Genomic DNA, 21,590 nt, shown 5'->3' with positions numbered 1-21,590 from the left:
CAGCAGCACTGGAGCGGTTTGCAGCTGAGTGTGAAGCGGTGGGGATGAGGATCAGAACCTCCAAGTCTGAGGTCATGGTTCTCTGATGGAAACCAGTGGATTGGTCCCTCTGGGTCCCACTTATTACACGATATATGTAATAAGTGCAGCCTTTTTGTAGTTCTGGAGGCGAGGCTCTCTGAATTGGAATCGCGGCTCCGCACCATGGAAAATAACCCGCTAGCAGCTAGCCAGGCCCCTTAGCCGGTGCGGACCGCAATAGCTTAGCTAGTGTAGCATCTGTTAGCCGTCCCTTAGCAGCGCCCGAACAGCCGGGTGGATGGGTGACAGTTCGTAGGAAAAACAGTCCTAAACTCAAGCCTGCTGTCCCGGCTCACCACAACCGCTTCATGTTTCTAATCGTTTTTCCCCCGCTCAGAGACACACGCGCTGAGAAACCAACTCTGATCATTGGCAGCTCCATAGTCAGAAACGTGAAGCTAGCGACACCAGCGACCATAGTTAAATGCCTCCCAGGGGCCAGAGCGGGCGACATAGAAGCAAATTTGAAACTGCTGGCTAAAGATAATCGTAAATATAGTAAGATTGTTATTCACGTCGGCGGTAACGACACCCGGTTACGCCAATCGGAGGTCACCAAAATTAGCGTGGCATCGGTGTGTACTTTCGCCAAAACCATGTCGGACTCTGTAGTTTTCTCTGGACCCTTGCCTGATCTGACCAGCGATGACATGTTTAGCCGCATGTCGTCGTTTCGCCGCTGGTTGTCTATGTGGTGTCCATCAAACGACGTGGGCTTTATTGATAATTGGAGCTCTTTTTGGGGAAAACCTGGTCTGATTAGGAGAGACGGCATCCATCCCACTTTGGCTGGTGCAGCTCTCATTTCTAGGAATATGGCTGATTTTATTAGTACTCCTAAAGCATGACAACCCAGAGTTAAGACCAGGATGCAGAGCTGTAGTCTTACACACCTCTCTGCAGTTTCCTCACAGCTGTCACCCTCCAGTAATTCAGTTAACTTTATTGAGACTGTGTCTGTCCCCCGACCACCAAAATTCAATAAATTACACAAATCAAAAATATACAAAAGAAATAGTAACCACAAAAATTTAATAAAAATTAATACCTCTATTTCAACAGAGCAAAGAGACAGGAAATTAAATGTGGTCTGTTAAATATTAGATCTCTCTCGTCTAAATCTCTGCTAGTAAATGAGTTGATAACTGATCACCAGATTGATTTGTTCTGTTTGACTGAAACCTGGTTGCAGCAGGAAGAATTTGTTAGCCTAAACGAATCAACTCCCCCTAGTCATATTAACTGTCATATTCCTGGAATCACAGGCCGAGGAGGAGGAGTAGCAGCAATCTACCATTCTAGTTTAAAACTGAACCAGAGGCCTAAACCTGATTACAGCTCATCTGAAAATCTCACTCTTAGTCTCTCTCATCCAAATTTGAAAGCTCAGAAACCAGTTTTATTTGTTGTTATATATCGTCCTCCTGCTCCTTATTCTGAGTTTTTATCTCAATTCTCAGACTTTTTATCTGAATTAGTGCTCAGTTCAGACAAAGTTATTATTGTGGGTGACTTTAACATTCATGTTGACGTAGACAGCGACAGCCTTACAACAGCTTTTAATTCATTATTAGACTCAATTGGGTTTTCTCAACATGTAAATAAACCAACTCATAGTTTTAATCACACTCTTGACCTTGTCCTGACTTATGGCATAGAAATTGAAGAGTTAACAGTATTTCCCCAGAACCCTCTTCTTTCTGACCATTTTATGATAACATTTCAATTTAAAGTAAAGGATTGTTTAGCAGCTGAGAACAAATATCATTACAGTAGGTGTTTGTCTGACAATTCAGTATCTAAATTTAAGGAAATAATACCCTCACTGTTTACTTCAGCAACATTTACTGATAAATCAGAAGGCAATTATTATTATTTTACCCCCACAGAAGTGGATTATTATGTTAATAATGCTTCAGCCTCACTGCGTACAACTCTTGATAGTGTTGCACCTGTAAAAAAGAAAGTTATATCTCAGAGAAGACTTGCTCCTTGGTATAATTCCAGCTGTGGACTTTAAAGCAGGCATCCCGAAAGCTGGAAAGAAAGTGGTATTCCACTAATTCAGAGGAAGTGTATGTGGCTTGGAAAAATAGTCTAGTAATCTATAAAAAGCTCTTCGTAATGCCAGGACAACTTATTATTCATCTTTAATAGATGAGAACAAGAACAACCCTAGGTTTCTCTTTAGCACTGTAGCCAGGCTGACAAAGAGTCAGAGCTCTGTTGAACCTTGTATTCCTTTAGCTTTAACCAGTAACGACTTCATGAGCTTCTTTACACATAAAATAGTTCTGATTAGAGATAAAATTAATCTGGCCCTTCCTACAAATGTCACAGATGCTTTTGAATTGGCTGTTAGACCTGATGAATCTTTAGAATTCTTCACTCCTATATGTCTCTCTGAACTAATTTCAACAGTTTCTACATCCAAACCATCAACATGTCTTTTAGATCCTATCCCAACTAGACTCTTCAAGGAGATTTTACCTTTAATTAATTCTTCAATGTTAGATCTGATTAATCTCTCTCTAGTAACAGGCTATGTACCACAGGCTTTTAAGGTTGCTGTCATCAAACCTTTGCTTAAAAAGCCCACTTTAGATCCAGATGTGTTAGCTAACTATAGACCGATATCCAACCTACCATTTCTCTCTAAAATTCTGGAAAGAACAGTTGTAAATCAATTATGTGAACACTTACAAAGGAATAATTTGTTTGAAATGTTTCAGTCAGGCTTCAGAGTGCATCATAGCACAGAAACAGCTCTAGTGAAAGTTACTAATGACCTTCTCATAGCATCAGATAATGGACTAGTCTCTATACTTGTTTTGTTAGATCTTAGTGCAGCGTTTGACACAATCGACCACAACATTTTATTACAGCGTCTAGAACATTCAATTGGCATTAAAGGGACAGCACTGGACTGGTTTAAATCCTACTTATCAGATAGGTTCCAGTTTGTGCATGTCAACAATAACTCTTCTGAGCATACTAAAGTTTAATCATGGAGTTCCTCAGGGTTCTGTCTTAGGACCGATGCTGTTCACATTATACATGCTTCCTTTAGGCAATATTATTAGGAAGCATTGTATTAACTTCCATTGTTATGCAGATGACACACAATTGTATTTATCTATGAAGCCAGATGAAACTGATCAGTTAGCTAGACTGCAAGATTGTCTTAAGGACATTAAAACCTGGATGACTTTTAACTTCCTACTGCTAAATTCAGACAAAACTGAAGTCATTGTATTTGGCCCCAAACATCTTAGAAACTCGCTTTCAAAGCAAATAGTTACTCTGGATGGCATCACATTGGCCTCCAGTACTACTGTGAGGAATCTTGGAGTTATTTTTGACCAGGACATGTCCTTTAACTCACACATAAAGCAAGTCTGTAGGACTTCCTTTTTTCACCTGCGTAATATTGTAAAAATCAGGAACATTCTGTCTCAGAGTGATGCAGAAAAATTAGTTCATGCTTTTGTTACTTCCAGGCTTGACTATTGCAATTCCTTATTATCGGGTTGTCCAAATAGTTCTCTCAAACATCTACAGTTGATCCAAAACGCTGCTGCGAGAGTACTGACAGGAGTTAGCAAAAGAGATCATATTTCCCCTATACTTGCCTCTCTTCACTGGCTTCCTGTTAAATCCAGAATAGAATTTAAAATCCTTCTTCTGACATATAAAGCTCTTAATAACCAATCTCCATCATATCTTAAAGATCTGATAGTACCTTATTATCCTAGTAGAACTCTTCGCTCTCAAGCTGCAGGCTTACTTGTTGTTCCTAGAATTTCTAAAAGTAGAATGGGAGGCAGAGCCTTCAGTTATCAGCTCCTCTCCTGTGGAACCTGCTCCCAGTTTGGGTTCGGGAGGCAGACACCCTCTCTATTTTTAAGACCAGGCTTAAAACGTTCCTTTTTGACAAATCTTATAGTTGGGGCTGACTGGGTGACCCACAGGGGTTCGGCTTGTGTCTTCATTGCACAGCTGACTCCCTCTTGGACGTCCCTTCGTTCTGCCTCTAGTCATGCTGCTATAGGCCTATAGGCTGCTGGGGGACTTTTCTTGATGCACTGAGCCCTTCTCTATCTACCTTTACATTTAATATGTATACCGTTATTGCAGTACATTCACTCTGTTTCCCCCTGTGCTATTTCTCCGAGTGTCCCTGGTCCCAGAGCTGGATGCTTCAGATCTGCGGTTGATGTTCCACCAGCTGGTCCAGTCTCCATCATGTCCACTGTGGGATGCTGCTGCTGACCTTCCTCCAGCCCTCTGCTTCCAACTCCCTTTTTCCACCAGTCAACTCTGCATTGCCTTCACTATACTGTTATGCTAACTGACATACTGTTTGAATTTTACTGCTAGCTATATATGGAGTATGTTTAATGTCAGAGCCGTACATCATCAGAGTAAATTATGAGTCAGTTTTCAATGTTAGCTTATACTTTGTCTGTGTCACATATCCTGTCATGCATGTATCCAAATGTGTGTTGTGTTTTCCTTGCTTTCCCACCCCTCCCTCTTCTCCCATCCCTCCCCCTTGCCCTCTTCTGTCCTTCTCAACCCGCCCGGCCAGCAGGCAGATGGGTCCCCCCTATATAGAGCCGGGTTCTGCTCGAGGTTTCTTCCCTGTTAAAAGGGTGTTTTCCTGCCACTGTCTCCTTTGGGCTTGCTCTGGGGGTCAGGCATTTGGGTTCTGTAAAGCGTCTTGAGACGAGTTGACTGTAATTGACGCTATATAAATAAAATTGAATTGAATTGAATTGAATTGGGTTAGGGGGAGTTGCTTCCCCAAGTGAAGGAGTTCAAGTATCTCAGGATCTTGTTCAGGAGTGATGGGAAATGGAGCTAGAGATGGACAGGCGGATTGGTGCAGCGTCAGCAGTAATGAAGGCATTGTACTGAACTGTCGTGGAGAAGAGGGAGCTGAGCCTCAAGGAGAAGCTCTCAGTTTATCATCCATCTACACTCAAGTCCTCACCTATGGTCATGAGCTCTAGGTAGTGACCCAAAGAATGAGATCATGGATACAAGCGGCTGAAATGAGCTTCCTCTGTAGGGTGTCTGAGTTCCGCCTTAGAGATAGAAGAAGATCAGACATCTGGAGGGAGCTCAGAGTAGAGCTGCTGATCCTTCATCTCTGAAGGAACCAGTGGAGGTGGTTTGGACATCTGATTCTGATCCTCAAAGGAGACTTCCTTTGGAGGTTTTCTGAGCATGTCCACCTGGGAGGAGCCCCCGAGGTAGACCCAGAACTACCTGGAGGGATTATATATCTCCTCTGGTCTGGGAACGCCTCAGGATCCAACAGGGAGAGCTGGAAAGAGTTGCTGGAGGAGGAACGACTGAAATGACTTGCTTCATCTGCTGCCTCCATGACCCCGCCACGATAAGAGGAAGAACATGGATGGATGGATGGATGGATGGATGGATGGATAATGGATGGATGGATGGATAGATAATGGATGGATGGATGATTGATGGATGGATGGATGGATAGATGATGGATGGATGGATGATGGATGGATGGGTGGATGGATAGATGATGGATGGATGGATGATGGATGGATAGATGATGGATGGATGGATGATGGACAGATGGATAGATGGATGGATGGATGGATGATGGACGGATGGATGGATGATTGATGGATGGATGGATAGATGATGGATGGATAGATGATGGATGGCTGGATGATGGATGGATGGATGGATGATGGATGGATGGATGATTGATGGATGAATAAATGGATGGATGGATGATTGATGGATGGATGATTGATGGATGGATAAATGGATGGATGGATGGATGGATGATGGATGGATAGATGATGGATGGATGGATGGATGATTGATGGATAAATGGATGGATGATTGATGGATAAATGGATGGATGATTGATGGATGGATGGATGGATGGATGATGGATGGATGGATGGATGATGGATGGATGATTGATGGATGGATGGATCGATAAATGGATGGATGATTGATGGATGGATTGATGATTGATGGATAAATGGATGATTGATGGATGCATGGATGATTGATGGATGGATGGATGATGGATGGATGGATGGATGGATGATGATAGATGGATGATGGATGGATAAATGGATGGATGGATGATGGATGGATGGATAAATGGATGGATGGATGATTGATGGATAAATGGATGGATGGATAAATGGATGGATGGATGATGGATGGGGTTGATGGATCGATGGATGGATGAATGGATGGATGACGTAACAGTGAGAGAAAATCAAAGCTTACAGCAGCTAAACACTACAGAAAGCGACGTACGAAAACAGAAGTGACAGAAAATAAAAGCTAAGAACGACTAAAAAGACAGAAAAATGCAGCTCAAAATGAAAACAGCAAAAACTACAAAACAAAGTAAATAAACAAAGTCATTTTCTACCACTGTTTAAATGTGTTTGTTTTTTCTGTTTTCAGTTATTTTCTGTTGCTGTTTCTGGTAGTTTTTTGTTCTGTTGTTGCTGTTTTCTTTCTCTGTTTTCAGTTGTTTTTTGTTCTGTTGTTGCTGTTTTCCTTCACTGTTTTCAGTAGTTTTTTGTTCTGTTGTTGCTGTTTTCTTTCTCTGTTTTCAGTAGTTTTTTGTTCTGTTGTTGTTGTTTTCCTTCACTGTTTTCTGTTTCCTCGTACTTCCTTCACCCTCTGCTGTATCTTCTATTTTTATCCTGACAGAACGTAGAATCCCAGAATAGCGGCAGAGGAGGAGACGTGTCTTTGGTGAAAAATGAGGCGGCTTCGAGCTTTAAATAGATCCGTGATGCCTCGGCAGCTTGAGGCCGTCGCCATGGGAACAGCAGGAGGCTGCGATGATGTCGATGCACAAGACAGTTCAGAAACAGAGCACAGACACACGCGTGTTGCATTTACCTTCGATGGCATGCAGGTGTGTGCAGGTGAGGTATCCCACAACCCTCTGCTCCTGGTGGGAGGTTCCAACGTGGACCTGCAGGTGACAGCCAATCAGAAAGCAGAATTAACAGCAGCAGCAACAACACAGTTTAACAGCTCAGGATGAGAATTTCTGGTCATTTTCTCTACAACCAGCTGTGAGCATCAGTATTATGGGATGTATCGTAGTGTGAACAGTTTATTCTCCACGACGTAGAGTCCACTAAGAAATGAAAAATGATTAAAATTTGACTTAAAACATTCACAAAAAGATAAAAAATGATGAAAATTTGACTCAAAGCATCCACAAAAAAATGAAAAATGATGAAAATTTGACTCAAAGCATCCATAAAAAGATAGAAAACAAATAAAATTTGATGCTAACTTCAAAACATGAGCCAAACTGACGACTTTGATGGAACTGATGTTGACATAATGAAAGCTCCCATTCACCACATCTATAAAATAATCTCTATTTCCACATTAAAATGCTTCTTTGGCAGGTACAGAATGGAATAATTATCTTTATCTTGTAATGATGAGAGCTTTTAATGGACCTGGTGCTAATTATCATCTGTAGTTTATCCGTCTGGTTAAAGGCAGCGCTTCAGTTTTAAATGAACTGACTGGAAGTTTGTGGAGTAAGCAGAGTTTAGAGTTCACCTGCAGGCCTGCCAGCTGATCTCACTGCTTCACAGTCTGCTGGGCTCCATTTAATAAAACAAACTGGTCTGTTTTAAAACACCAAAAACATCAGAAAAAACTGTAAAAAAAATCTACCAAAATGTAACGAATTTCTCTGGATTTTGGTTGATTTTTATGTGAATGTTCTTAAAGAAAATACTAAAAGTTACACTGATACATATGTAATCACTTTAGATATTTTTAGGATTTTACTGGGAAATTATTACTCATTTGAAAAAATATTTACAAGAATTTTCTTGCCAAATTTGGAGGAATGACATTTTTTTTTAACAGAATTTTTAAGGAATTATAAGAATTTTCTTCCTGAAGGTTTGGTAAATTTTCAGAAATTTGTGGACTTTTTTGCTTGAATTTTTTTCAGACATAGAAACAATATTTTTTGGTGCCCGTAAAAGAACAAAAGGGTTAAAGTGATCCATCAGATTATGTTGGAGGTGTAAAGTCCAGACTCGTACCGACGTAGCAGTCAGACAAACACATCAAATCACCTCAAAAAATGACTATTTTTCTGTGTTCAGACCTGAGGATGTGTTTGTGCTGCAGGTGAACCAAATGAAAGATTATTTTTGACCACAAATGACTAAAATATGACTCAAACTTCCACAAAAAGATGGAAAACGACACACTTGTCACAGAAACAAGGTGACCAGAATCATCCAAAATGACCATTAAAGATGCAAAACATAAAAAAGAAACTAAAATGAAACTAAGCTGTGGACAGAATCAGTCAGAAATGTTTAAAATGACAGAAACTGAACCAGAATGACTCAAAGATCTTCGACGAAATGGTCTGAGGTGTTTAACAAGAAGCGAGAAGGAACCAACCAGAAATGTCCTGTTAGTTCTCCATGTTTTTCCTCCAGTGGAGCTCCTGGTTCTGAGGAGGAGTTTTTCTCCTGCAGCAGTATTCTGGTCTTTCTGCTCCGTGAATCCGTCGGAGCTGAACAAGAACTCAGCATATTATTTTTTCAACACGTCTTCGTCGACTTTATGCATTTTTCAGCACGTCTTCCTGAGCTGCAGCAGATTCTGGACATGATGAGGACAGCAGCTCTTCATCTCTTCATCCTCTGCTTCCAAACCTCCAGCATGAAGCTCCAGACTCTGGAGGTTGTGATGATTTGATGGATCAGATGTTTGACAGTCAGACAGAAACTAAAGGCCTGCCGGCAGCTGCAGCTCCACACTAAATCAACTTTATCCCGTCAGGAAAAGCTTTTAGGTTCTCTGCTGGAATAATCCACAGAAACAGTCTTTGTTTTATGTGGTTCTGCAGAGAACAGCTGGACCGTTTCATGACGTCATCGAGCCTCTTTCAAGGACAAAAACTACCCTATCACATTACTTTAATCCAACCAAACCTCTAAACAGACGATAAACTGTCGGCTCTGCGCTGTTCATAAGAATAAAGAAAACTCAATCTGCCATCAGGTCTGGATGGAGGAGAAGCTGCTGGAACACAGCTGTCAGTGTCCATAGGGTTCTAGAGGATCCATGAAGAAGGAAGTTCTTCCTCTAGAAGCAGAACCTTAAAGCTCCACTCATCACGTGGAGAAAGAAAAGGTTCTGGAGGAAAGTTCTGAGGTCAGATGGAACAAAAACTGAAGGTGAGGCCTTTAACCCCAAGAACACCAAACCTACCATCCAGCATGGAGGAGGCAGTATCATGCTCTGGGGCTTTCTGGAAGAGCTTCTGGACTGGTTTCAGACTGGATGCTGGACTGGTTCTGGACTTTCTTGGGACTGGTTTATTTTTGGTTCCAGTCTTGGTTCTCCTGGTTCTGGATGTGATTTAAAGTTGGTTTAGGATTTATTTTACTCTGGATCTGGTCCTGGATGAGGACTGGTTTCAGATGGTTTGGGGCAGGTTTTTTTTTTAACTCCAAGAATACCAAACCTACCACCAAGCATGGAGGTGGCAGTATCATGCTCTGTGAAACTGGAGCTTTGCACAAAGGAAATGGATTAATGAAGGAGGAGGATCACCTCCACGTTCTTCAGTAAAACCTAAAACCATCATCAGAAGGTTGATCTTGGACACAGTTGGATGTTTCAACCAGACAATGAGTCCAAACACACATCAGAAGTGGTAAAGAAATGGTTCCATCAGGCTGGAATGAAGGTTCTAGAATGAAGGTTCTGGTCTCCTCAAAGTCCTGACTTAGACCCATCAACAACCTAAAGAACCAGGTCAGAAAGACCACACATTTAGTTGAATGGCTCCAGAACTGGTGCCAGTTAGATTGATAGTGTAATGATACCGCCACCTCCATGCTTGAAGGTAGGTATGGTGTCCAGAGGAGTCAAAGATGAACCAGGAGATTAAAACCAGAAGAACCGAACTGAGGAGGAAACGGATGAATTTAACCAAATATTAACATTTCTGTTTATTTTTGATCCAACAGATTTAGTCATATTTATAGTAGAACTTCAATAAATCTATGAAAGTTCATGATTGTTTTTAGTGACAAAGGTTCATCTTTCAATGGTTCCATCATAAATCCAGATTCTAGGAATCACTGAAGAGTCAGACTGGAGATAAACATGGACTTCATAGAAGGATGGAAGCGTGTCTAGAAAATGATGCTGGTATCAAATGAACTTATTAGACTGTGAAGTCTTTCTTCAGTCACAGATGAATGAAAATAAATCTGCTGAATAAACCTTCAGCTTCTTCATTAACCGCAAGATTTAAGATCAGTTTCTGGAAACAGAAGTCAGCGTTTTCCTGCTGAAGGATTGAAGCAGAAACTGATCAGCAGGAATGAAACGGCTGTTTTGGCTGCAGAGCTCCAATAAAACTCCTGAAGGCCACAATAAACCATTAGTCTAATTAGCTGGACGGCAAACCGAAGAACAGTAAAAACAGCACATCTGAGCCTTGATTCAGTTCAAACACCAACCTGCTGAGACGCAGCTTTCATTCTGGGAATAATGCTGCAGAAGATGAACAACTAAACACAAAGTAGAACAATCCAAAGGGGACAGAAATGAACTAAATGTGAACAAAGAGGACACAAAAAGAAAAAAGACAAGAAAATATGATCCAAACCAACCAAAATGTGATTCAAAACGGCCAAAATGTGACTCAAACCAACCAGAAAAAGATGGAAAATCAACAAAATACGATTCAAACCATCCAGTAACTCAAGCATCTGCTGCTGTTCTTCCTTCATGGCCTCCTAAACCTCCATCAGCTCGTCGTATTCCAGTGAATCAGAGTGAAAAGTGATTGGCGTTGTGTCGCTGTGAGCAGATTAATCCAAACAGGAAGTGACTGGTGTGGATGGAGGAGGTGACCTGGATCCTGAACCAGGTCCTTCTGCTCGCTGGAGGCCTTGCTGGGTTTGGGGAATTCTGCATTGATTTGTGGACGCGTTCTATTTTCAGGGTTAATCTGCTGCTTTCACAGCCGGGACTCCTGGAGCGTAAACTGAGTCTGAAATAATTATAAGAGGGGATGAATGTTGGGACTGGAAGCTTTAATTATGGAGTAGAGCTGCTCTCTGCAGGGAAACACTTTCATTAATATTCTGCCTCTTTCTGACAGTCATGGTGACCTGCTGCTGCTGTACAGGCAAGTACACAGAACCTCTACACACTAATATATATACATATATATATATATATATATATATACATATATATATATATATGTATATGTGTGTGTGTATATATGTCCTTAATGATACATCCTCCAACTGTATTCCTACCAGCAGATAATTATTAATCATAAAATTCATTTGACTGTACTAAGGACCATAAATCAGGACCTGAACTAGTATCATGAAGGTTTAAAATGTCATAAAAAGAAGAAGTATTGTGTGAAGAAGTTCCTCCTGACCTCCTCAGAGTCACCTGATTCTTCATCTACAAGAACTTGAGCATATTTCATTTCCTAAAGCATTAAAAAACAATCGAAAAATGACTGAAAATAATTTGAAATCATTCAAAAAACGTATACCTTCTCCTTCATGGTTGTCCTGTTTTTATAGAGGTGCAGCACTTTTTGTTGTAGTGGAAAAATGAGCCACAGTAGTGACATTTTTTAGCCCACAATGAGAAAAAAAATTCAGTCAGGAAAAATTACACTATTTTACAGTGAGGTAAAATGACTTGATGGTGGGAAAGATGAGCCAATAGTAAAACTAAATGAGTCTACAGTGAGAAAAAAACAAGTCTTACAGTGAGATAAAATGAATCTAAAGTGAGATAAAATGAGTCTACAGTGAGGTAAAATGAATCTACAGTGAGATGAAATGAGTCTACAATGAGAAAAATGAGTCTACAGTGAGATAAAATGAGTTTACAGTGAGATAAAATGAGTCTACAGTGAGATAAAATGAGTCTACAGTGAGATAAAATGAGTCTACAGTGAGGTAAAATGAATCCATAATGAGGTAAAACACCCAGAGACTTCATGTTTCGACTACCAGCATCAGAAACAACATTTCTTCCATCCGGAGTTCTGTGTGACGTTCTAACGGTTCAGTGGTTCCTGAGGATAGAACGGTTCCAGACTGAACACAGGAAGCTGCTGCAGGTTCCCATCAGTCTGCAGCCGCATTAGTGCATTAGTCCTTCCTGCTTCCTGCATTAAAGCTGTATGGCGTGTTGCATCTCTGACTGCTCATGGCCTAATGGACTCCATCAGGAGGAGAACATGGCAGGAAGCTGCTGGAGCTCCATAAATAATGACTTCATGTGCAGCTCAGTGACCGTGGAGAACCAACCACAACCTCCATCTGATCCCTTAGAACCTCCATCTGATCCCTTAGAACCCCCATCTGATCCCTTAGAACCCCCATCTGATCTCTTAGAACCCCCATCTGATCCCTTAGAACCTCCATCTGATCCCTTAGAACCAGCAGAGTCTGTATACCTACAGACTACCGACATGTTCTGTCCACCCCCAACCAGATAAACATAAACAGAGAAAACACAACAGCAAAGACACACAAATGACTTTAACACAGCAAGACACAAATCACCACAAAGAGATAAAAAAAATCACCATTTAAAGACGAAAAATCACCACAAAGAGATAAAAAAAATGACCACAAAGAGATGAAAAATCCCCATTTAAAGACGAATAATCACCATTAAAAGATGAAAAATCACCATGAAAAGAGACATTTTATCACCAAAAACAGAGAAAATACGAGCAGACTTGTGATTTCTGTTCAATCCTGAGCAGGACATTGAACAGATGAAGTCGACTGTCTCTCTTCAGTTCTGTTTCTTTTGCATCTCATTTTATGGATTTCTTATTTGTGGTCATTTTTTTGTCTCATTAGGTTCATGTCTTGATTTTTAGTGCTTCATTTTTTTGTCATTTTGCACCTCATTTTGTTCATTTCTGGTTATTTTACATATTATTTTCTTGATTTTTTGACATTTTGTTCCTCATTTTGTTCACTTTACATCTTGTATTGTTCATATTTCGCTTTTTTTGGGCCTCATCTTCAGCCGTTTTGTGTGTTTTTGTGCATCCTGTAGCTGCTGAATGCGTCTCTACATGTGGATGTATAATTAATGCTGACAGCTGGCGCCTCGTTTCACTCACATACAATAACTTCATTTTGTAGAAATAGACTTAATGGGCTGATCAGGAGCAGCTCTGGGCTGAAATCATTCAGCTCTGATTCAGTCCGACTGTTGGTTCTGCAGGGTGGAGGGACCCAGAGAGGTGAGGAAGAACCGGTTCTGGATCCAAAGAGAACTAGAAGACAAACAGCTGCTTTTATCTGGGCTGAACACCGATCATTACTGGTTCAGAGAATCATAGAGTCTGTCAGTAAGAACCAATAGAACACGTTTATCTGCTGAAAAATGAAATCCTGCAGACAGACTCAGACAGAACACAGAGAACACTGAATTTACCTTCACTACAGCCCTGCAGAACAGCTTATTTTAGGCCTCATTTGGTTGATTTTTCTTTATTTTTTTATATTCTGAGACTGGTTTTGTTTCCTTTTTGGTCATTTCATGGCTCATTTTAGTAATTTCCTCTCATTTTGTGTCATTCTTGGCTTTTTTGCCTCATTTTGTTTCTTCTTTGTGATTTTTGGCCTCATTTGGGTAATTTTTTCCTTAGTTTATTTTAGTTATTCTCAGCCTCGTTTTTGTTCCTGTTTGGGTGATTTTATGCCTCGTTTTTGTAATTTTTTTTCTAGTTTTGCATGTTATTTTGCTCATTTTTTGCTTTATTTTGCCTCATTTAGTTTCTTCTTTGTCACTTTGAGCCTCATTTTGTTTATTTTGTGTCATTCTGGTGATTTTAACTCTGAAGTAAAACCAGCACCGTTTGCTGTTTTCTTTGATGTTCAATAACAAAGTTCTCTAACTAAAAACCTCAGTCTTGTTATTTTCTGATATCGTGTAGATTCATATTAAAGATCAAACATGACAGGAAATTTTCCCACCATGTGATCATTAAGAGTACACCAGGTAGGTGCTCACCTTGGCGAACAGCGCCCCCTTGGCTGCCAGCGCGTCCTCGCCACGCCCGTTGGGGTAGCACTCGTAGCGGGCGTCCAGGATGGGGTACCGGCTGGCCAGCATCAGGCCGCTGTTCAGGAACTTGAACCTGGAGCAGCAGCCCTTCCAGCCGTAGCGTCCGACGTCACTCAGCACGTAGGGGAAATATCGGTGCAGCTGCCGGCGCAGCCGTGACGTCGCTCCGTGGTCGAACACTTCCTGCAGTGCCAGGAAGTCCAGGTTAGCGGGAAAAAAGGCAGAGACGTCGTGGTCGAACGTCTCGTCTCCGTGGCGACGTTTTCGTCCCGGACGCTTGAAGACGGAGGTCCGTGGGACGTGTGAGAGCGTGTTGTTAGAGGAGATCCCGACGCCGCCGTCACCGTGGTAACGGGCCAGTGACTCCCGGGAGGCCGTCATGGAGTCTCCCCCGCCGGCTTCCCGGTGGTTCCCCGTCTCCTCCTCATCCGGGTCCGGCTCCGGGGCACTGATGCTGATCTGGACCCCCGAGGCATGCAGCGGGCAGTCGGGCTTCGATGCTGCATCCCCATGCACGGCACAGTCATGGTTACTGGGGGCGTGCACGGCGCAGTCATGGTTAGTGGGGGCGTGCACGGCGCAGTCATGGTTACTTGGGGTGTGCACGGCGCAGTCATGGTTACTTGGGGCGTGCATGGGGCAGTTGGCCTCCCCGGTGCTGTGGACGGGGCAGTCGGAGCTGCTGGTTCTGTTTGGGTGCAGCGGACAGTCGCCTGCAGGGGGAGCTGTATCAGGGTGGGCGGGGCATTGGTCGGCTGCAGGGGGGTGGACGGGGCAGTCAACAGCAGCGGAGGGGTGGGTCGGACACTCGGTGAACGGTTCTGGTTCGGTGTCGGCAGGCCCGTTGGTGGTCGGGGTTTGGTCCGGACGCTGGTCCAAAGAAGAAGTACGACGGAAACCGGTGGCGAGACTGCTGAAGGATGCAGCGCTGAAAAAAACACAGAGAGATGTTTAAAAATCTGAGTTTTACGGCAGATAAATCCAAAATAACATCACCAATTAACAGCATAGCTAGTGGCAGAGGAAGCTAGTATAGCATAGCGTCATCAGTTCAACATGAATTCAACTAGAATTTGTTTCATGTCTCTTATCCAGGTTGTTTTCTCCTGACTAGATCCTTGGTGTGTTGGATTTACAATTAAAGCGTCTGATAAATGAAACTGTAGAACTGTAGTAAGCTAGCTAGACAAAGCTACAGGAAGCTTATTAGCCTCCTGTAGCTTTGTCTAGCTATCCATCCATCCATTTTATTCCACTCATCTGAATCAGATGTCCAAACCACCTCCACTGGTTCCTTCAGAGTTTTTTCCACAGTTAAAAGGGTGTTTTCCTGCCACTGTCGCCTTTGGGCTTGCTCTGGGGGTCAGGCATGTGGGTTCTGTAAAGTGTCTTGAGACAATTTGACTGTAATTTGCGTTATATAAATAAAATTGAATGGAATTGAATTGAATAGAGGTGAAGGATCAGCAACTCTACTCTGAGCTCCCTCCAGATGTCTGATCTTCTCCTCCTATCTCTAAGGCTGAGCTCAGACACCCTACAGAGGAAGCTCATTTCAGACGCTTGTATCCATGATCTCATTCTTTGGGTCACTACCCAGAGCTCATGACCATAGGTGAGGGTTAGAACATAGATGGATGGTAAACTGAGAGCTTCTCCTTGAGGCTCAGCTCCCTCTTCTCCACGACAGTTCAGTACAACACCTTCATTACTGCTGACGCTGCACCAATCCTCCTGTCCATCTCTAGCTCCATTTCCCATCACTCCTGAACAAGATCCTGATATACTTGAACTCCTTCACTTGGTGAAGCAACTCCCTCCAACCCAGAGGGATCAATCCACTGGGTTCCATCAGAGAACCATGACCTTAGATTTGGAGGTTCTGATCCTCATCCCCACCACTTCACACTCGGATGCAAACCGCTCCAGTGTTGCTGAAGGTCTGAGGAACCAACAGAACCACATCATCTGCAAAAAGCAGAGATCCTGAGGTCCTCAAACCAGACACCCTCCTCACTCCGACTGATCCTTGAGATCCATGAAGACCACAAACAGGATCAGAGACAAGGGACAGCCCTGGAGGAGTCCAACACCCACTGGAAGCCAGTCTGACTTTGTGCTGAGTATGAGGACACAGCTCTCACTTTGGTTCTACAGGAACCGAATGTCTCGTATCAGAGAGCCCGGTACCCCATACGCCCTCAGTACCCCCAAAGAGCCCCTAAGAGGACACAGTCATAGACCTTCTCTAGATCCAAAAAACACGTAGACTGACAGGTCCAACTCCCATGACCCCCTCAGCAGCTCCACAAGAGTAAAGATCTGATCCACCGTTCCATGACCAGGATGGAATCCACATTGTTCCTCCTGAATCTGAGGTTCAACAATCTGTCAGAGTCTCCCTTCCAGCACCCTAGAGTAAACTTTCCTGGGGAGGCTGAGAAGTTTGATACCCCGGTAGTTGGAATTCACTCTCTGGTCTCCTTTATGAAGATGGGAACCACCACTCTGGTCTGTCACTCCACAGGTACCGTACCCGATGTCCACGCGACTCCCCTGATGAATCGCCACCTTATCGTGGTGGAGGGTTTGAGCGTCTCTGTGATCCTGGGAGCTCTGTTGTCCAGGGGCTTAGCCCCTGTTAGGGTCTCCCAAGGCAAACTGGTCCTGGGTGAGGGACCTGACAAAGACCGATTCAGAAAACCCTGATGACAGCAAAAATAAGGAAAGTCACGACCTCAGCCGGATCAGGGAAACCAGGGTCTTTTCCTGGAGTCAGGTCTGTGGGGGGAGAGTCAGAGAGCACCTGGTGACCAAACCTTGGGGCCCTGTGGGTCTCGGTCGGGTACAGCCTAAATAAGTAAAACGGGGTCACCGCCCGGTGGACCACCACTCACGGGGCAGGAAATCGGGGTTGGATGCTATGTCCACCAGGCAGTAGGCAGGAATGGGTGTCTAGGTGCACCGCCCCCTGGTGGTGTGGACTAGCTCTGGGGACGTGGAAGGAACCTGAGCTGGTGGAAGTGGAGCGGTACCGGCTAGATATAGCAACAACAAGGGTTCTGGAACCAGAATCCTGGAGAGGGGTTGGACTCTCTCCCTTTCTGGAGTATAGCATAGCGTTACCAGGTCAACATAAAGTCTAGGTTAGTGGTTCCTCTGTTAGTTCTGCCAGGAACCTGGACCAGCAGCTCCTCACCTGATGGAGGTGTTGGTGGGCGAGTCGATGTAGATTTTGATCTGAGGCCGGCTGGCTCCGTTGCGGATCCTCCTGCCCACCTCCCTGGCTCTCCGGTGGGTGTCGGATAGGTTGTTGAACCGGGCCAGGGAGTCGGGCAGCAGGCAGACGTTGGCGCTGCAGAAACAGAAGCTCCGACCCTGAGGCCTCCACTCCCCGGTACCGGCACCACCCGGCCCAGCTTGGCCTTGCTCGGCCTGGTGCTTGTCTGGTCTGCAGAGGAACAGAGGAACAGACAGCAGGTTCAGATGTTTCCTTGGATCAGGAGGTTGATTAAACTGTTGGGTCTAAACATTAATACAGAACCAGCAACTGGTTAGCGTTAGCTTAGCATCAGATCAGGAGGTAGAGAGCAGAACTTCTAAAGATCAGATAAATGTTAAAAAAACTAAAGTCAATAAAATGCTGTTTTTGTGACATGAGGTCTGAGCAATGTAGACAGATGGGAGGGTTTACCTGTCGTGTTTCCTGTTGTGTTACCTGTTGTGTTACGTATCGTGTTTCCTGTTGTGTTACCTGTTGTTTTACCTGTATGTCAGGTGAGCACTCACCTGTGGTAGGTGTACAGGTAGGGCTGGCGGACGGCCTGCAGCGGGGCCCAGACGATGAAGCCCAACAGGGCGAAGGGCAGTGATGCGAGGAGCAGCAGCAGGTAGAGCGGCGCTGAAACGAGGACGCAGAGCGACAGGAAGGAGCAGGGGTCCTGAGAGCGCCGCCGCTTCTCCAGAGAGGTGGCCACGCAGGACGCCAGCAGCCGGTCCAGCAGCCAGTAGCACGGGAATACCAGCATCCACGACAGCCCGTCCAGGAAGTGCAGGCAGGCACTGGTGTAGGGGGCGCTGTGGAGCACCATCACTTCCTGCTCTCTGGCCACTCCCACATACACTCTCTGCACAGGTGAGCACAGGTGAGATCCGTCTGGAGGTTGGCCAACAGGAGTAAGAAACAACGCTGTAGACCCTCCCCCCTGCTGGAGAAGCTGCTCTACATGGTTTGGAAGTTCTCTGGACTCGGGTGAGTTTCTCTCAGCTCAGCAGGTGGAACCTCCGTAGGCGGGGTCACAAAGGTGACGGGCGGCGGCCATGATGAAAGCTTCTGATCTGGGACTTCCTGGACCTGCAGAGGATCAAACGGACAAGGAGGAAGTTCAGCTGCACGTTTAGATGTTTATGTTTCTCATGAGAGCTTTAAAGTCCAGAAACTACAGCTGAAGATGTTCCAGAGAAGATTAGCCTCCAGAAGTCTCTCAGCAGTAGAATTACATGAGGGCAGTACACACAATAACAATAACACACAGTAATATAATACGCAATAATAATAACACACAATATTAAAAAACACAATAATAACAACACACAATAATATAATATACAATATTAAAATACACAATATAATACTAGTGCTAATGCTAACGTCAATGCTAATGCTAGGGTTTTTTGATTTTGTGGTTATTTTGTCAACAAATCATTAAGATTTCAGTCCATGATGTTGTGTTTTCAAGACAAAAACTGAAGTAAATATTAGCATTGTTAATGCTACACACAAAATGATAGCACACAACATTAAAATACACAATATGCCAACAGCAATAACACAACATTATATAGAACTGTATTAATTCAACACTAGTCTCAATACCAACGTTCGGCTAACGTTTTGAAGCACAACATATTTGTAAAATTCTTCTTTTTTTGGCTTTGTGCTCTCATGTTTCTAGAAGTTCTGAAACTAGTGAGCAGGAGGTAGCCAGCCAGCTTGTTAGCAGCCAGGCTAACACAAAGCTGTATTCGTTCTAATGTGTTGAAGCACAAAATCCAAAATGTTCTCATATTATCACTTTCCTGTGCTTTCACCATAAAAGAGTAATGCTAACCTGTAAGCTAACAGTTAGCAAAGATTCCTTTAACCTTTCATACATTTTCTTAAAAACTAAAATGTGTCCCAGTTTATTTGCGTTTTGTTAAAATGTGAATCATAATTTTGCAGTGAAATTATTAAAGTACACTGAAGCTTCTGAATGTTTGCTAGCTAGCAGTACTAAGCAATTAGCTTATTAGCAAACAGACTAGTACAAAACAAACCTGCGGTCTGACAGGTTTCATTAACGATAAAGATTAAACCGAACATTTTTACTGTTTCATGTTAAACTCAGTGTCTAATGTGAATCACAACCATGAGTCTGATTATCAGCTACAGCAAATTAAAGCTAAGCTACAAGCTAATCCCTGCTAGCAGTGGATTGAAAAAACCCCATTCTTCTGAGCAGCTAAACGTGTTCAAACCCATAAAACAAATACATGCAGATTCAAACTTCTCCAAAGACGTCACGTTTATCCAACTGAATGTTGGCAGAATAATCCCTGAAACACAGAGTCCTGAGCTAGCTTCCAGAATCGACAGCGTGTTTGTTAGTGGGAGGAAAATCTAATATTAATTATGAGCTGGAACGAGCCGATCCCGTCAGTCACAGATGAATAATTGAATTCAGTGGAAACAAAAGAGGAAAGCTGTGTTTGAGCACAAATACAGATTCAACAGTTTAAATAATTAAAGTCGTCCTGACAAAGAGAGCAGCTGCTGCAGATAAGAAGCAGAAAGCTGAGGATCGATGCGACTAAACAGCTTCTTCCAGCTCAAAACGTCCCCAAACGCTTTTTAACCAACAGTGGGATCGATCCAGCAGCACCAATAAATAATGAACGGACTCATTCATGCCAACACAAAAGAGTCTGACCTCACAGTGACCTCACAGTGACCTCACAGTGACCTCAGACACCTGAACCCACCTGATCTTTAACTCCAGGACCCAAACACTGAACAAAGCAACCTGATAACACTCGTCTTTTTGTGTCGTGTGTTTGTCGTTTTGTGTCATGTTTTTGTTGTTTTGTGTCATGTTTTTTTCAAAAATGTGTTTTTAGACTGGTTTGTCTCCTCTTCATCCTCCTCCTCTTCTTCTTCTCCATGTTCTGTTGGAACTGTTCCAGATTTGGTTCTATTCATGGTTTCTGATGTTATGGTAGACTGGCTTGGACTGGCACATTTTGAACTGGTTTTAGACTGGTGGCTGTGGTTAAATTAAAATCATTACATAATATTGTTATTTAAAAAACATATTTAAAGTAACTGTAAATTTCCAGTTTAATTCTTAGATTCAGTGAGATGCAGGAAACTGCAGCTGAGAAATGATCAATAAAGTTTAACCACAGATCAGTAATCAATACTTCTGTCTGCATGTGTTCAGTGGATGTTCTGTCCCAGACAGACTGAAAGACACACAACTTGTAAAATAACTACAAAGACTAAAAAAACAACACAAAAGTAACACAAACAGACAAACAGTTGAGAAAAAGACAGAAAATGACCATAAAAACACTTAAATAAAATAAAAAAACCATAAAACCACCAAGAAGAGACCAGATGTGACATAAAAGATCATATAAAATAAGAAATGGTCAAAATGAAAGTTAAATAAACCCCAAGAGACACGAAAAGGTTGAAAAAACATACAAAAACAGTCTAAAAACAACAAAAAAGAGATGACACAAAGAAACACAAAGAGATGAAAACAACTAAAACTGATCCTCAGAACGAAACAAGATCCAAACAGGAAGTACAGATCCAGACAGGAAGTAGAGATCCAAACAGGAAGTAGACATCCAGACAGAAAGTAGAGATCCAAACAGGAAGTAGAGATCCAGACAGGGAGTAGAGATCCAAACAGGAAGTAGACATCCAGACAGGAAGTAGAGATCCAAACAGGAAGTAGACATCCAGACAGGAAGTAGAGATCCAAACAGGAAGTAGAGATCCAGACAGGAAGTAGAGATCCAGACAGGAAGTAGAAAGACGTAAAACAACTGAAACTGAGCCTTAGAATGTAAACAAAGGTGAACAAAGATGAAATGATCCAAACAGGAAGCAGAAAACGTAAAACTGAGCCTCAGAAACATGATCAGTAACACACACACGTGACATCACTGCTCTTCCAGCATGCCTCAGGGACTCTGTTGTCATGGTGACGTGCCCTCAGAGTTTTATTGGAGCTGCTGAAGCTCCACTTTTATTATCCAATGACATCACTGATACCTGAATCACATGACCAGCT

General features: G+C 43.0%; 1 protein-coding gene across 1 annotated transcript in view; it reads right to left on the bottom strand.

The window, feature by feature from the left end:
* smpd3 (sphingomyelin phosphodiesterase 3) overlaps positions 1-21,590 on the bottom strand; it is a 62,687-nt gene that overhangs the window by 15,939 nt on the left and 25,158 nt on the right. Inside the window, exons 2-5 of the mRNA XM_051951614.1 lie at positions 18,034-18,598; positions 17,444-17,695; positions 14,191-15,172; positions 7,003-7,078 (exon numbers count right to left, since the gene is read on the bottom strand). Coding sequence (XP_051807574.1) covers positions 7,003-7,078; positions 14,191-15,172; positions 17,444-17,695; positions 18,034-18,335 — 1,612 coding nt within the window. The 5' untranslated portion in view covers positions 18,336-18,598. The remainder of the gene's footprint in view (positions 1-7,002; positions 7,079-14,190; positions 15,173-17,443; positions 17,696-18,033; positions 18,599-21,590) is intronic.

The sequence above is a fragment of the Acanthochromis polyacanthus genome, chromosome 8 (genome assembly GCF_021347895.1).
Source record: "Acanthochromis polyacanthus isolate Apoly-LR-REF ecotype Palm Island chromosome 8, KAUST_Apoly_ChrSc, whole genome shotgun sequence".
Classification (NCBI taxonomy): Eukaryota; Metazoa; Chordata; class Actinopteri; family Pomacentridae; genus Acanthochromis; species Acanthochromis polyacanthus.
This window is presented reverse-complemented; position numbering and strand designations above follow the sequence as displayed.